Source organism: Caenorhabditis briggsae, assembly GCF_000004555.2.
Source record: "Caenorhabditis briggsae complete genome, chrV, whole genome shotgun sequence".
In the NCBI taxonomy this organism is placed as follows: Eukaryota; Metazoa; Nematoda; class Chromadorea; order Rhabditida; family Rhabditidae; genus Caenorhabditis; species Caenorhabditis briggsae.
This window is the reverse complement of record NC_013488.2, coordinates 930,536-945,748: the sequence shown is the minus strand read 5'-3', so window position 1 is coordinate 945,748 and position 15,213 is coordinate 930,536. Positions and strand designations below refer to the sequence as shown.

Below are 15,213 nucleotides of genomic sequence, written 5' to 3'. Positions count from 1 at the left end.
TTCGGAATGGTTCATTACTTCGAGAAACTTCTTTGTTACTTTTTTCGTGCGCTTCTTGGGTTTCCAATTTCGAAATGTCACCTTGTATTTTTCAGTTAGCAACTCACAAAAAATGGACCGTCGTTTCCCAGCACCATTCTCTCCATTCTTCACACCAAGCCGGTGAGTTTTGAAGTTATAAATCTTTAAATCTGGTTATCCCTATCTCTTCGACACAATTTACAAAATTTTTCAAAACAAATACATTTTAACGCGATGGCCTAACTTTTGAAAGTTGAGTTTTTTAGGCCACCATGGTAGAATGGCCTAGAAAGGGCCTAAGATGCCGCTGATGACCTAGAAGACACACCAAGCAAATATCAGGTCAATTCTAGGTTATTTTACCATGGTAGCCTAAAAAACCCAACTTGCAAAAGTTGGGTCACCACTTCAAAATGACCTAGAAACACATCAGGTGGGCATCAGGTCATTTCTAGGTCTTATTAACATGATGACCTAGAAAATACGAGTTGTAAAAGTTAGGCCAGCAGCGACACTCCAAAATTCCGCACACTGTAATCATCGAAAAATTCCTCTTCAATTTCATAACCCCAAAACTAGTTTTCGCAGCAGATTCTTCGATGACGTCGATTTCGATCGCCACATGATCCGTCCCTACTGGGCTGATCAGACCATGCTCACCGGACACCGCGTCGGAGATGCCATTGATGTGATTGACAGTGATAAGGAGTACAACGTCTCTGTGGATGTATCCCAATTCGAGCCCGAAGAGTTGAAGGTCAACATTGTTGACAATCAACTTATCATTGAGGGAAAGCACGCCGAGAAGACTGATAAGTATGGACAGGTGAGAATTTTGCTAACTGCTGGGGACTCTGAGGTTTAAAGGATGGCGCTTAATAGTAAAAGGCGGTACTGAGCTCAAAATTGGAAAGTAGAAGCTCAAAGAATTCTTCAGTAAACTGGTCAAGTTTCAAACTATTCGATCAACATTGAACAGAGTTATCACTTGTCAAAGTTGCTGCATCTCATGAGAATCTCAAGAAACGTTACGCCATTCACCTTTGAAGAATCATACCAGTACAAAGACTAGAGAAATCGCTTTGAAGGTTTCAGTAGCTTTGAATCAAACGTAAAATTATATTTCCACCATTTTTGTGCTTCCAAGATGCCTATGGCAAAAGATATGCCCATTTTAGACAATACCGTAATCAAGAATTCAACGGCTACAAGGCAAAATTGGCTTCCTCTCATATCTATTTATCAAAAGGCCAAAAAGTGTCTCATGCACATAGATTAGCATCCAAGATCAAGAATATACATTAAAAAATTCCGCCTGATCCCATTATTACGCAATACTCCTTTTGGAAGTCCTACAACACTACATATCCTTGTCTGCACTCTTAATAAAAACTCTTAATAGAAAGCTTTTTTATTAAAAACTACACTTCCAGGTCGAGCGTCACTTTATCAGAAAGTACAATCTGCCAACTGGCGTGCGTCCGGAGCAAATCAAATCCGAGTTGAGCAACAACGGGGTGCTCACGGTGAAGTACGAGAAGAATCAGGAGCAACTTCCGAAATCAATTCCAATCACAATTGTGCCAAAGAGAAATTAATTGTTTTTTGTAATTTTAATCACATATATTCAATTATCATTATTGAAGAATCCATTACTCATCAAGTTCATAAACAATTCATAAAGTTTACAATCCCAAAATCTTCTGAACAGTGATAAAAAGAGCATAAGGGAACTGGGTGGGATTTTTGACCTTGACGAATACAGAACAGAAGTTTGCGTCATCAAAGTAATCGTAGTCAATGTGAAGATCGCTAGCATACAAGTCGACTTGAACAGCAGCAATCGAGGTATCGTTCGGGGATCCCATAGTTTGGAATACCTAAATTTGAAAGTTACAAAAAAAAATAAAATAAGTGAGGTCACCTGTTTGGCGGTGGCCAGTGGAAGACTTCCATTGATAACGGCGGTGGAGACGATGAGTTGTTCGAGTTGTTTGTTAGCACAATGCGATTGACACCATTGGACTTGTGGGATCTTTTGACCACAGTTGACTAGCGAATCGGCTGAAATTTATTTAGTAGTTTTTTAAGAAGCTACTAGCGCTTTTTTACGAATACTGTAAAACCTTTAATAGTGGAGACCCTTGTATTAAAGGTTTTAAGGAAAATTTCCCGACTTACTGAAGTTGGTGTTAGTGGCACGATCGTGTTTCATTTGAGCAGTTGGATCAGCAAGGTTGACATGCGATGAGTAGTTGAGAGAGTGGATCATGAAGTCATTCTGAAACTTTACGGATAAGATCTGTTCGTAAAACAGTCGAAATTTTAAACATTGTTGGGTCAAACCTTGGGCTCAATTATCTCAAATTCTGTAAGAGATATCAAAAATCTGTCAACTGTAAAATATTGCTGACATTATAACAGACATTTCACCAGTTTTCAAATTTTTGATATGTCTTAAATGAATCGAGATAGTTGAGCTCAAAGTGTGTGTATATGTAGCGTTATATGTAATTGAGCATTTACGGTTGTTGCTGACATCTGGACTTCTCCACCTTTTCTCTATCACCGAACTTTCAAGACCGCAACTCACATTGACACAGAATCCAGGCGTCGCAAAATAATTATCCGGCTCATATGCATTGAAGAACACATTTTTAGCAATAACTCTTGCCCATGTCGCCGGTTGGGTAGCCAAATCACACGTGACACCAGCTTCTGCCAGAACTGCGATACTAGCTAACAAGACGAACAAAACACGAGAGGACATGATGATAATGGCTGATAATGAATGAAACAAACTAGCCCATTTTATAGACTTCATATCATTTTTGTCATTATATGTTAGTGACACTGTTAGGTTTCTGGAACATTATCAGATGATAAGTAGTGCTGGAGAGAGAGTTGATGTGGGTGGAAAAGACGATTAAAGTGCGGAAAAAATATAAGTCAGGAAGTACTTTGTAACGTTTTTTTCAAAGCGGAGTTTCCCAATCAGGTGAGTGGGGTAGAGGTTTTCAAAAAAAAACTTTGACCGTTGAAAAATCTGTTAGGTTGAATTCTAAGGTTTAGGTCAACTGACCAGACGTATATTTCGAGTTTTACGCGCTTTTTGATTGCCCGGTTGGCAATTTTTAGCCCTCGAAAGTTTCAAAACATCAAAAGTTCCAAAAGTTATTCTCTCGAATATCTTTTCTTTTGAAATTTCAAAGTTACATTCTGTGAGATTGTGATGTCTGAAGATTACGAAGATGAAGAGGTCGAATTCAAGTCGGTACGTTATTTCCAAAAAAGGAACCTCATCTGAATCTCTAGACTTCAGAATACCGAAATCACTAGCAAGAAAACCACGTGGGTGATTGACAAGCTGCTCGGTGAAGGTGGCTTTGGGGCGGTTTATAAGGTCAAGGATAAGCAGAGTGGAAAGTTTTATGCGATGAAGGTGGAGAAGAAACAGGAGAAGAAACCGTCCAAGTTGAAGATGGAGGTAAAATTTGAAAAATGGGCCGTAGAACCTGTAATAGAAGGGCCCCCACAGCGTTAAGTTTGAGCTCAATTATCTCGATTCCTAGGCAAGATATCAAGATGAACATGATGAACAATTTTTCAGTTGACAACTTTTTTCATATCATTGATAGGAACCGAGATAAATAGGACCAAAGTTTGAAGTTAGGGGGCCCTTCTATTGCAAGGTTTACTGCAAATCCAAAACAAAATTTAAAAAAAATATTCAGATAGCAATTCTGAAACTGGTTGCCAGTGAGAGAAAGAATTCTCATTTCACCGAGATTGTGGACCGTGGAAAGAAAGATAAGGAGGGATACTTCTTCTTGGTTATGGAGCTGGCTGGATCCAGTTTGGCTGACTTGAAAAAGAAAAGAGCAAAAGCTTTCTCGGCTCCAACTGGTCTAAGTGTGTCCCAACAATGTCTCGAAGCTTGTCAAGACCTTCACAAATACGGATTCATTCATCGCGACTTGAAACCAGCCAACTATGCGTGTGGTGCCGATAAGAAGGCGCATACAATCTACATTCTCGATTTCGGAATTTCCCGAAAAATCATCAACGATCGGAAGGAGCTGAAAACTCCACGTGTCACTTGCCGCTTCAAGGGAACTCTAAAATTCGCATCACTGGCGTGCCATAAAAACCAGGAGTTGGGATGGAAGGATGATTGTGAGAGTTGGTTCTACTTGTTGATGGACTTGATCCTTCCTGCTGGTCTCCCCTGGAAAGGAATCAGTGATAAGGGAACGGTTAGCAAGATGAAGGAGGAAGTCAGAAGCAAGAAGGAGACATATTTGGGGATCAAGTGTGGAGCGGAACTGGAGAAGATTATTCTGTACTTGGATCAGCTACAGTATCAGGACCACGTGGATTATCAGTACATTTACAAGACTCTCGATGAGGTTAGGCTTTCAGAAGTGATCCTCAATTGTTTAAATTTGCAGGCTTGTTCAACTTGTGGTGGGAGAATGGACGCACCGTACGACTGGGAAAAAGAATAACTACTGTTAAGAGAACTCTGTCTGAACTCATATTTGAATAAAAATCTTTATTAAAATTACAGAAAAAAACCTGTAATAGAAGAGCCTTCACACTTGAGCTCAATTATCTCGTCTCCTACGCAAGATATAAAAAATGTGTCAACTGATAAAATGTTTCTGATTTTATGATGAAGAATTTGTCAATTGACAACGTTTCAATAATTTCCACAGAAACCGAGATAAATTGGCTTAAAGTTTGAAAAGAAGGGGCATTTCTATAACAGGTTTTATGGTATTCGTTTACCCGAATTCAAAACAGTTAAAAAACAGTTATCTAAAGATCTACAGACGATTCTATACCATTTTACTTCCCTCCTGGTTTGAAATAATGAACTGGAAGACTCGACTTTGCTCCTGGAGCGCACTTGCATCTTCCAACACGACAAGGCAGCCCGTAGCAGTTATCAGTGTCTTGTGTACACTTTGTTTGGTGGCAAAAAGTTAGGAGAACTTTTACGAAAAGTTCGTATCCATGAGAGTGAAAGGCTTTGACACAATCACAATATCCAGTTGAGTCACAAGCGTTTCGAAGTCCTCCACAATCCACGTCACTGTCGCATTTACGGTTTGTGATGCACGCGTTGCAGTCACATACTCCAAGTTCACTTCCCAGGCATTTTCCCTGAAAGCAGAAACATTCGGAATAATAAAATTTTTTGAAAAAAATTTTTAAAAAGAATTCGCTGCGAGCAGGGTTCGAACCTACGCGGGCAATGCCCATTGGATTTCAAGTCCAACTCCTTAACCACTCGGACATCGCAGCACGAGATTGACATGTCCGTCTATACTATGACATTAAGGGGGGGAGGAAGAGGAAGAGAGAGAACTGTACGCGGGAGAAGGGGAAGACCGCTAGACGGTTTGCTTATGTGGTTTGTGGGAAGAGACCCAGCAAATTCCGGGGAAAAAATCGGGAAAAAAACCAGGGAAAGTGGCCGGAGTCGAGAAAAACCGTGCGGCAAAACCGTGCCAGGGTTGCAATTTAGGCTCCGCCCCCGACTCCGCCCACTTTTCCCCGGTTTTTTTCCCAGGTTTTTTCTTTCCCCGGAATTGGCGGGGTCTCTGTGGGAAGAGGGAAAGAGGAATATGCGCTCTATTGCTAATAATTACCGATGGGCATTCAGAATCCTTATAGCATTCTTTGTTGACAATGCATTGTGGTGGTCCTTGGGCCAGTTTTCTTGTTAGAGCAGTTGTTGTTATGGGAGCAACTGTTGTTGTGGTTGTGGTGGTTGTGGTTGTTTCAGTGGTCGTTGTTGTCGGTTCAAGGGTAGGTGTGGTGGATGCTAATGTCAAGGAGTCGGCTGGAAACAACTTTTCTTGTAACTATGTTTTTGAAAGATTCTAGAAAATTTTGGAATACCGTATCTCTTATAATATAAGCCCACCCAAACCGTCAACTTTCAGCTCAATTATTTCGCTTTATGTGAAAGATATCAAAAAGTGGTCTACTGATAAACTGTCTAGCATAATATCAGTAATATTTTATCAGTTGGCACTTTTTTGATATCATGCATAGAAATTGAGATGATTGAGGTTAAACTTGAGCGGGCCCTTCTATTGCAGGGTTTACAGTATGAACCCCTTGGAGTTGTATGATTATTAACAATTACCAAATCGGAGTTTGTCACCGTACTAATCAGCAGCTCAAATTTCGAGAAAAAAAACTTGAATATCTTCTGAATTTCAACCAATGCCAAACAATTTCTAGCGGACTCAAGTTTAAACACGCAGTAGCCTTATCTTTTAGTTTTGAGCCATATTATCTTGCTTCCTGTGACAGATATCAAAAAGTGGTCAACTGAAAAAATGTTAACCTTAATATCAGTAACATATTCTAAGTTGACAACTTTTTGATATCTCTCACAGAAAATGAGCTATAGGAGGTTAACGTGGAAGGTTTGAATTCCCAAAATTTTTCTCACCTTTATTCAAATACCCATCGTCTTCCACTGAATCCACTCCACTTCCTTCCAGATTTTGCAGATCATCATCACTGCTCAATTCGCTTCTCAACGTTCTAACTATTTCCCCTTCCAAAAGTTGCAAAAAATTGTCATCGCCCAGGCCGATAGCAACTGGAGGCTTGGCTTCAGAATTCAGAACGAATAAAGGTAGGATGGTCAACAAAAGGTACTTCATGGGCCTGAAAAGTGAATTTGAAATTGAAATAATTGGAATTAAAATCTAATTTGTTCCTTATAAAGTTTTCGAAATTGAAAGGAATTTGGTTAATTTGACGAAATTATTTACTGAAACTGAAACGCGCTGCTGCCATTGGAAACAACAATACGAAAAGAAAACAGTCATAAGATAACGAATGATAACGTAAATTGGAAACATTTAGAAATAGAAAAGGACTTTCTCTTGATCTCAATTCCCGTTCTTGAATGAAAATGCCAGAGAATGCCCCCCCCCCCCCCCCACCTCTCTCTCTCTCTCTCTCTCTCTCTCTCTCTCTCTCTCTCTCTCTCTCTCTCTCTCTCTCTCTCTCTCTCTCTCTCCCATAAGAACAAGCCACTGACAAATGACATCAAACTGGGTGTTCATTTTCTCTCTATTTCTCCTGAGAAACTTTTGTTGATGATGGAGGTGGAAAGAGACCAGGACAGATTATCCCCTTTTCGTCTCAATTGTTGCCGAAATCGGAAAAAGAAGAGGAAAGTTTTGAAAAAAAAATAGAAACTTGTTTCTAAAAAAATCTTGTGGTCAGTGTGATGTGATGTACCGGAACAGAATGGAATGGCGAAAAATTGGAATGTTGCATTCGAAAATTTTTTAAAAGAGACCTAAAAAATTGCTTTGCTACAACATGTGACTCACAGGTTCCAGATCACGAGTGGTCATTTTTTTCCCAGAACTTTCCGATCCACAATAAATTTGTTTATAAGAGCAACTCGAGTGATCATTAGTTGTAAACTAATGAGCCAAAAAAAGTGTTTTGGTAAAAATTTAAAAAAAAATTTAGTTTTCAAACAGCAAAAATTTTTGGTTATTGTGTCCTTCGAGAAACCGTCGAAATTTTATAATCTTGGTGTTATAGCATTTTTGACCCAAATTACTCACCAATCATAAATGGAGAGAGAGAGGATGGTTTGAAGATTTTTGGTATGTTTTTAAATAAAAATTTTTGATTGGTCTCATAGTCAGACCGGACCAACCAAGAGCTGGAAAAAACTGTGGACCTTGAGAATTGGAAACAAGCTCTTACTCTGGTCTAATTTCAATAAGCGGGAAATTCGAGAGTGGGCGGAGCTTGGGTCCGGTAACGAGAATCTTAAAGGAGCACCTATTTTTCGAAATTATTTTTCGGTCCATATTTTTCGATTTTTTGATGAATTTCATCATTTTCATCGATTTTCTCGATTTTTTTTTCTGGAAACCAACTTTGGCTTACATTTGCCTTCCTCTTTGAAGTCCGCCGAAACGGTCAACTTTGAACTCAATTATCTCGGCTCCTGTAAAAGATACACAAAGATTGTTAACTGTTAAATTGTTTATCTTAGTATCACCAAAATTTTTATTTAGTTGACAAAATGTTGACACCTTTTAAAGGTATCGAGATAATTGAGCTCAAACTTAATTGTTTTGATGGGCTTTTATGTATATAGAGGAATTACGGTAAGACGGGCCCATTTCGGTACAAGTCGGACTTCTAGAAAGTTCTGAATTTGCTGTTATCAACTCATTTTTTCAATCCATCATCCCTGAATTTCATTTTTTCCGTTGCCTTTATTCTAAAACAATAAGGGATGATGATCAATCTGCTAATCATTGCCAGCACCTCCACCCACATCTCATTTTGCCTTTTCGACAAAATTATTTTTCCCTCACTCACCCACCTTTGTCATGATCTTCCTATCCTCATTCCTGATTTCTACTGCTTCTGCTCAAATGGATCTTTGCGAACCTGCAGTTGATCCAAGTCCATCATGCCTCTGTACTCGTCTCGACTTCATGGACACCTTCTCATTCCGTCTGCGATTCGGAAATTCCACCTTCGCTGGTTCCAGTTATGAAGTCACTGCTCCAACCTACAAATCCGACTATGATTGCTTATCCGAGCAGCCGCTACAGTGCTCAGGAGATGGTAAAACTTCCGCATTTGCTGTCTTCAATATGAAATACATTTTGGAACTTCCAAATAGAATTCCATCAGTTTTTTGTTATCCAAGGACCCGAATGTTTGATATGCAAAGCGAGCTAATCAAGCAATACCAAGCCAGCGGGGATTTGCCAACGGAAGAGTTGGATTTGCATTTGACAGAAGTCGGGTGTATCGAGTACGGTGGGTCTGGAGGATCCACTAAACAACCATTGACAGTTCCGACTTCTACAAGTTCTCCAAAAACTACATTCCTTCCAGACGGTGAGTTTCATTTTCAAGCCCACGTTAAGGCTTTCGTTCGGACGGAAATATTGAGATGACCAATATCCGACCGAGCTGACCGATCGGTCGGCTCGAATGGCTTTTGACCGGTCGGTCGGCGGCGGTCGCCGATTTTCGACCGACCGAGATGGAAGCCTTATCCCTCACTCCAAAAAACTTAATCGAATGAAAACTGCAAGACTGATTCACAAAACAAACGCTCAACCCATATTTACTAGCCCGACTGAGAACAACATCAAAAATGTCGACACATTTCGTAAAATTCTATGGAATTAGAATTTGAATATTTGAATTTATTTTTTTAACATTGACGAATTTCTCATTCTGAATTTTTTTATTTTGAAGAGAGTTAAATGTGAGTGATCAAGTATCACACATCTATTTGTAAGGCACATACACATTGACCTTGATTATTGGACCCTTTAACTTTTTAATTTCAAGCCGCTTTATCTCAGTTCGTGTTGAAGATACCAAAAAATTGTCAACTGATTAATTGTTTATCATATTATCACCAATGTTTTATCAGTTGACACAATTTTAATATCTCTTATAGGAGCCGAGATAATTGAGCTCGAACTTGGCAGTGTGGGGACTCACAGGTTTTACGGTATCGTGACATCCCGGATATCGGAGTTTTCAGACTGTCCCTGCTCGCGACCACCTCCAGTCATGACCCAGTCGATTTTCAACATGCAATATGCATTCAACCTCCCAGAAAGCAAATTTACCTTTGGAACTCCTAAGTTCTTCTACACCGTCGGATGTCAGCATGTCTCAATGACCTGTCCGTCTTCTCAGAAAGCCATCATGTTCTTCAATGATCAATATGTAAGTGATACTTCATTTTTAAACATCTAAGGACGATCGACCGCCGACCGAGCTGACCTAGCTGAGCGATCGGTCAGCGCGCCGACTGTCAACGTTCCTGAGAGTGTTTGCGTACACAGAAATTTATTTTAAGACGCTAAACTCGGTCGGCTTGATCGGTGGTCACTAATTTTTGACCGACCAAAAATGGAAGCTTTTTTCAGATTCTCAACGGAAACGACGTCCTCGACGTGGCATCCAAGTACAACCTACACTGTGATTCTGGAGCATCCAAGTGGAAGTTCGATGCTCCGTCCGAACAAAAGTTCATGTCGCTTCTTGGAATCTCTTCCATCGAGCTCACCCATTTGGGATGTGCCAGTATTGCTCCACGAGCTTGAATGATACTTTATTTGGTTTTTTTGTGGGTGGAGTATTTTCAAAATACATTGTTTTTTCAAAGTTATATAATGGAACTTATGTGGAAGTAATACAGGAAATCTGACATGGAGAGAAACACAGAAATTTGGGAAAGAATGGGATGGAAAAGATAGAAAAGGAAAAGAAGAAATTGTGGACGTCAAAATAATACTGTGGGGGAGATCGAGGGAAAGGAGGCTGGATATTGATAACGGTACCGTGAAACCTATAATAGAAGGGCACCCAGAAAAGATATCAAAAACTGGTCAACTGATAAAATTTTTCTGATATTAAGATAAACAATTTCTCAGTTGACAACATTTCGATATCTTTCACAAGAACCGAGCTGAACTGGCTCAAAGTTAGTGGTCCTTATATTACAGGTTTCACGGTATCTAGGTCGAAATGCCTAAATAATAAAATTTCAGACCAAATATATAATGAAGAACCGTGGCAGGATGAGATCGACTGATTCTGTCGATCATATCAGTAAAAATATATCAACAGATGAATGAATAAGCGAAAGTAATTGAAATTCAGAATTCCAGTGGATAGGAAACTTGAGAGAACACACGTAACACGAGGAGAGGAGTTATACAACGAACACAAAAAATTAGAATCTAGTAGAGTCCGGATTTGTGCAAATTGCTCTGGATAATCATAGAGATGACCGAGTCCAAAATCTTCTGCACTTGGTTTGTGTCTGTTGCACACGTCTCGTGAACGTAGAACGTCTTCTTCGGATTGTTGGAGAGCGCTTCGAACTTTTGTTTGATGAACGCCACGGTTTCTTCGTAATTTTGGGCACCTGGAAATTTAAAAATTTTGATCTCCCTATCTGAACCTTTTTGATATTTTTGACATTTGAGATCAAAATTTTATCCCATGCCATTTTAAAGTTCCCAACCCAATGAACCTAATTTCTCTAACAATAAAGACACCACACTGTGTGCTCAATTATCTCGGTTTACATAAAAGATATCAAAAATCTGTCAACTTATAAAACATTGGTGACATTATGTTAAATATTTTATCAGTTGACAATTTTTTGATATCTTTTAAAATAGCCGAGATAATTGATCTCAAAAATGACGGTCTGGGTGTGTGGTGTCAATGGTAAACTCCTCAACTTTGAGTTCAATTATCTTAGTTCCTATGCAAATTATCAAAAAGCTGTCAAATGATAAAAGATTGAAGATATTATGATAAATAATTTATCAATTAAAAATTTTCATTAGCTTTTAAAAGAACCGATGAAAATTGTCTCAAAGTTAACGGTCAGGACGTGTGGTGCCTATGGTAAACTTTTCAACTTTGAGTTTAATTATCTCGGCTCTCTTAAAAGATATCAAATAATTTCAACAGATTATTTATCATAATATCACCAACATTTTATCAGTTGACAGATTTTTGATATCTCTTTTAGGAACCGAGATAATTGAGCTCAAAGTGCACGGTACCCCATCCAACTTACCTCGGTACTCTGGGAATGCCTTTGTAATATTTTCCTTCTTAATTTTATCTTCAAACAAATCCTTCTTATTCAAGAAAAGAATAATGTTGGTGTTATGGAACCATCTCGAGTTGCAGATTGATTCGAAAAGGCGCATCGACTCGATCATTCGGTTCTGAAAAATAATTTTTTCAGAAATATCTCAACATTTTCAATTACCGTAGTCTCATCTTCAAAAAGCACTTCATTATACTCGGAGAGTGCCGCGATGAAAATGATGGCGTTGACGTCTTCGAAGCAGTGAATCCACTTTTTTCGCTCCGATCGCTGACCTCCCACATCGAACACTCTGAACTTGACCTTCTTGATCTCGAATTGAACCTCCACAATTCCGGTGGTTTTCGTTCGCAAGAGAAGTGTGTCCATAGAGTTTGGACTGTAGTCTGGCTTGGCAATTCTGTCGAGATTCTCGAAGAAGCTGAAAGAAGAAAATTTTTGAGGAGAAGTTTTAAAAATCAATATCTTACTATTCAGTGTTGTCTCCAATATCTCTGATATTGCGCTCGCGTCGTTCAGCGTAGAGTCTCTTGATGACTGGATCCTTCCAAAGTTTTGCCACGTGTTCTGCAGCATCTGCATGGAAGGACTTGTGCTGCATGTCCTTGATGTAGAGGGTCAGCATGTGAACGTCGTGCTGAAAATTTGAAGGTTGGAGGTTCAATCTAATAGGGGCAGACTTGGCCGAAAACGAGCTCTCTCCGGCTCTGTTATAGTTTCTTTTAGAATTGATATTTTGGATCGATTACATTAGATATGATAGAACTCGACGAGTACTACAAATGATACTATTTGGATTGCTGTATCTTGTCTATGAACAAAGTTACAATTCCATATGTTTGTGACACCGTAGATCAAACGGTTTTGGCTTGATTCATAGACAAGATACAGTATTCTAAATAGTATCATTTTGTAGTACTTGTCGAGTTCTATAATATCTTATTTAATTAGTCCAGAAATATTTATCCTAAAAGAATCAATGACAGGTTCCGCCAGGTCCCGTTTAAGGCACATTCTTCAAGTATGCAATCAAATAGTAGTCATCCTTCAAAAATTCAAATTTAAACACAGAAATCCAACTGTGACAGATCACATAATCAAGAGCAAAAATACTTTTCCCTAGACATGACTAAAAACAAAAGTGCAAAAATTGTGCAGAAGACCAAAATGCTAAAAATCTCACCTCTCTCATGGGATCCGTGAAATTGAAATGTGCAGATGGCATTGCTTTGACGATATGATCCATTTCAATGACAATGTTGGTAAAGACCAGCTGAAAATGTTCATATTTTTCAGATTTTCAGGCATCCACGTGGTTCTCATACCTTGGCCTGCGCTTCCAGCTCGTCTGCCGTGTACGTCTTCGAAGTGAGAAGCCTCATTTGTTTCAGAACTGTCGACTTTCCACATTCTCCGGCTCCTGCAATTTTTTTTGGGAATTTCTGGATTTATTTTTCTCTCTCTCTCCCTCTCTCTCTCTCTCTCTCTCTCTCTCTCTCCCTTTCTGTTCAGGATTTCAAACCAGTAGAAATCAACAAACAAAGACTAATATCCCTTGCGTGGGGGGTCAGGGTACACATCCCCCAATCCTCCCTAATTTAAATTCGGAGCATTAATCGAAAACTTGCACTTTACTCTTCTCTTCGCCATTCTAAGACAACAAACAAACAAAAGAAGTGCAATACACAACTATCATCGGGCTCTAAACGTCATATGACGTATTCTGATGACACATACACAAAAAGCTTTCGAAGTTTTGAAAATTACACGAATGAGTTCTCAAAAGGAAGAGGATTAGCATGAGCTATTTTTGGTGGAAATTTTTTTGATGAAATAGATTTTAGTCTGGGTATTATATTGATAAGTTCGAAAAGAAAGGATCAGATTATCAAGGAATGAGATGTTTGACGTTGTGGAATTCAAAAAGCGGAAGTGGTGGTATTGTTCGCCGCTCCATACTGTTAACCTTGAGCCTTCCTATCTGGGTTTCTGTAAGAGATATCAAAAAGTAATCAACTGGCGAAATGTTTATCATTATATAAAAAACATTTTGTCAGTTAATCACTTGTTGATATCTTTTACAGGGACCGAGATATATAGGCTTAAAGTGGACGGTGTGTGGGGCCCTTCTATCACATGGTTTACTGTATTAAACGACACGGTAGAAGAGCACCATCACGTCAGAATACCCTAACTCCAAAAACTTTAAATCCTTCCCATTGAAAAAAAACTCAAAAATCATAGATTCTACCTATTCCTTAACAATATGCACTCCTCCTAATCCCTTAAAATAATCCCTATTCCTAAAAAAATCCTGCTCCAAGTTTTTTGATCCTTGGCAATCTTTTTCTACAAGTTAGAATAGAAATTCTAGTTCCGCAATTCATCACTTTTCTCAACAGACACGTCGTCTGGCGGTGGCAGCCATAGCAACCCAATTACTATTTATATATTTTTTCTAATTTTCTTTCGAATGGAATAGAACTGATAGTAAGAATGACTTTCCAGGTTTTGAAGTTCTACTAGATACCGTAGTACCTGTATTAGAAAGACATAGGCATTCTATCACAAGGGCCTTTCTATCAGAGGGAGGAGGACCTTCTATTTTTGCAGGGTTGCAACCGGCCCGGCCCGGCCGGAAGCCCCGGCCAGCCCGGCCCGGCCGGTTCAGCCGGTTCGGCCCGTTCGAATTTAAGAAAAAGCAGAAATTATTGGAGAATTATTTGAATTTATTTCTTAAAGGTGGGGGGACATGAAAAAAATAATGTTCTCGAAATTCCGTTCAAAGATGCCTCTCGAGGAGTTGAACTTGTGAGGGCGACGATTGAGGGTGCGGCGCCGCTACCGACTGAGCCACGCGAGCAAAGAGAAAGCGCACGCCCGATTGCATACATAAATTGCATACATAAAGGCGAGGACGACAGCTGTACGCAGAGTGACATTAAGCGTTGTACACCGTGACTGTAGAATGCATACTCTAGCTACAAAAAAACTACGAAAAATCTCCTGTCCCCCCACCTTTAACAAGTAGCATAACAATGTAAAAACCGTATAAATGAACAAGGGGAGCCTCTCATCGATAATTTACTCGAATTCTGAACTACTTGCAGACAGCTATCGATGTCCCATAAACATTTGATATTTTTCATCCATCTAGTCTCACACGAGAGGGTGATACCTCGTCATATCGGAGCATCGTTGCAAATAAAAATGGCGCGCGTTCAAATATTAATTAATTACCGGCCGGCCGGGCCGGGGCCANNCATACTAAGGCTACAAGTTTTTATCCCAAAAGTTTTGCACCAGGTTACTGATCTGGAACTGAAAAAGATTTGATCAAGTATAACAAATGTTAATCTCTTTGAACTGCCCCATTCATAAAGGGTAATGAGCAGGAGCTTCTGAACTTTTCTTTTAGTTCCCAGTATTTTGTTCAAGGACTATTCTCTTTTATCGCCTAGCGAAATGTTCCAGATATTTTCAAAATCTAATATATAGTTAAGCGTCTTTCTGAAATC

At 39.3% G+C, this 15,213-nt stretch overlaps 6 protein-coding genes and 1 non-coding gene across 7 annotated transcripts; 3 read left to right on the top strand and 4 right to left on the bottom strand.

Annotated features, from left to right (window-relative positions):
- Positions 1-112: 112 nt before the first annotated feature.
- Cbr-hsp-17 lies at positions 113-1,619 on the top strand (the record flags this gene model as incomplete). Its single annotated transcript, XM_002635013.1, has 3 exons — positions 113-162; positions 610-847; positions 1,455-1,619. The coding sequence occupies 3 exons, from the start codon at positions 113-115 to the stop codon at positions 1,617-1,619; spliced, it is 453 nt and encodes a 150-aa protein (XP_002635059.1).
- Positions 1,620-1,706: 87 nt separating this feature from the next.
- Positions 1,707-2,791, bottom strand: CBG11273 (the record flags this gene model as incomplete). The annotated part of the gene is made up of 4 exons (XM_002635014.1): positions 1,707-1,901; positions 1,946-2,085; positions 2,203-2,302; positions 2,615-2,791. 4 exons carry the CDS (start codon positions 2,789-2,791, stop codon positions 1,707-1,709), a joined length of 612 nt encoding a protein of 203 aa, XP_002635060.1.
- Positions 2,792-3,253: 462 nt separating this feature from the next.
- CBG11274 lies at positions 3,254-4,529 on the top strand (the record flags this gene model as incomplete). Its single annotated transcript, XM_045236565.1, has 3 exons — positions 3,254-3,295; positions 3,344-3,508; positions 3,756-4,529. 3 exons carry the CDS (start codon positions 3,254-3,256, stop codon positions 4,527-4,529), a joined length of 981 nt encoding a protein of 326 aa, XP_045094580.1.
- A 343-nt stretch (positions 4,530-4,872) lies between these two features.
- CBG11275 lies at positions 4,873-6,710 on the bottom strand (the record flags this gene model as incomplete). Its single annotated transcript, XM_045236564.1, has 3 exons — positions 4,873-5,190; positions 5,679-5,872; positions 6,494-6,710. The coding sequence occupies 3 exons, from the start codon at positions 6,708-6,710 to the stop codon at positions 4,873-4,875; spliced, it is 729 nt and encodes a 242-aa protein (XP_045094579.1).
- CBG28633 lies at positions 5,250-5,331 on the bottom strand. Its single transcript has one exon. It is a non-coding gene (tRNA).
- Positions 6,711-8,417: 1,707 nt separating the features above from the next.
- On the top strand, positions 8,418-10,166 carry CBG11276 (the record flags this gene model as incomplete). Its single annotated transcript, XM_002635017.1, has 3 exons — positions 8,418-8,937; positions 9,599-9,786; positions 9,990-10,166. 3 exons carry the CDS (start codon positions 8,418-8,420, stop codon positions 10,164-10,166), a joined length of 885 nt encoding a protein of 294 aa, XP_002635063.1.
- Positions 10,167-10,805: 639 nt separating this feature from the next.
- Cbr-gpa-2 lies at positions 10,806-13,496 on the bottom strand (the record flags this gene model as incomplete). Its single annotated transcript, XM_002635018.2, has 7 exons — positions 10,806-10,993; positions 11,660-11,813; positions 11,858-12,116; positions 12,166-12,332; positions 12,879-12,968; positions 13,021-13,117; positions 13,435-13,496. 7 exons carry the CDS (start codon positions 13,494-13,496, stop codon positions 10,806-10,808), a joined length of 1,017 nt encoding a protein of 338 aa, XP_002635064.2.
- Positions 13,497-15,213: the final 1,717 nt, after the last annotated feature.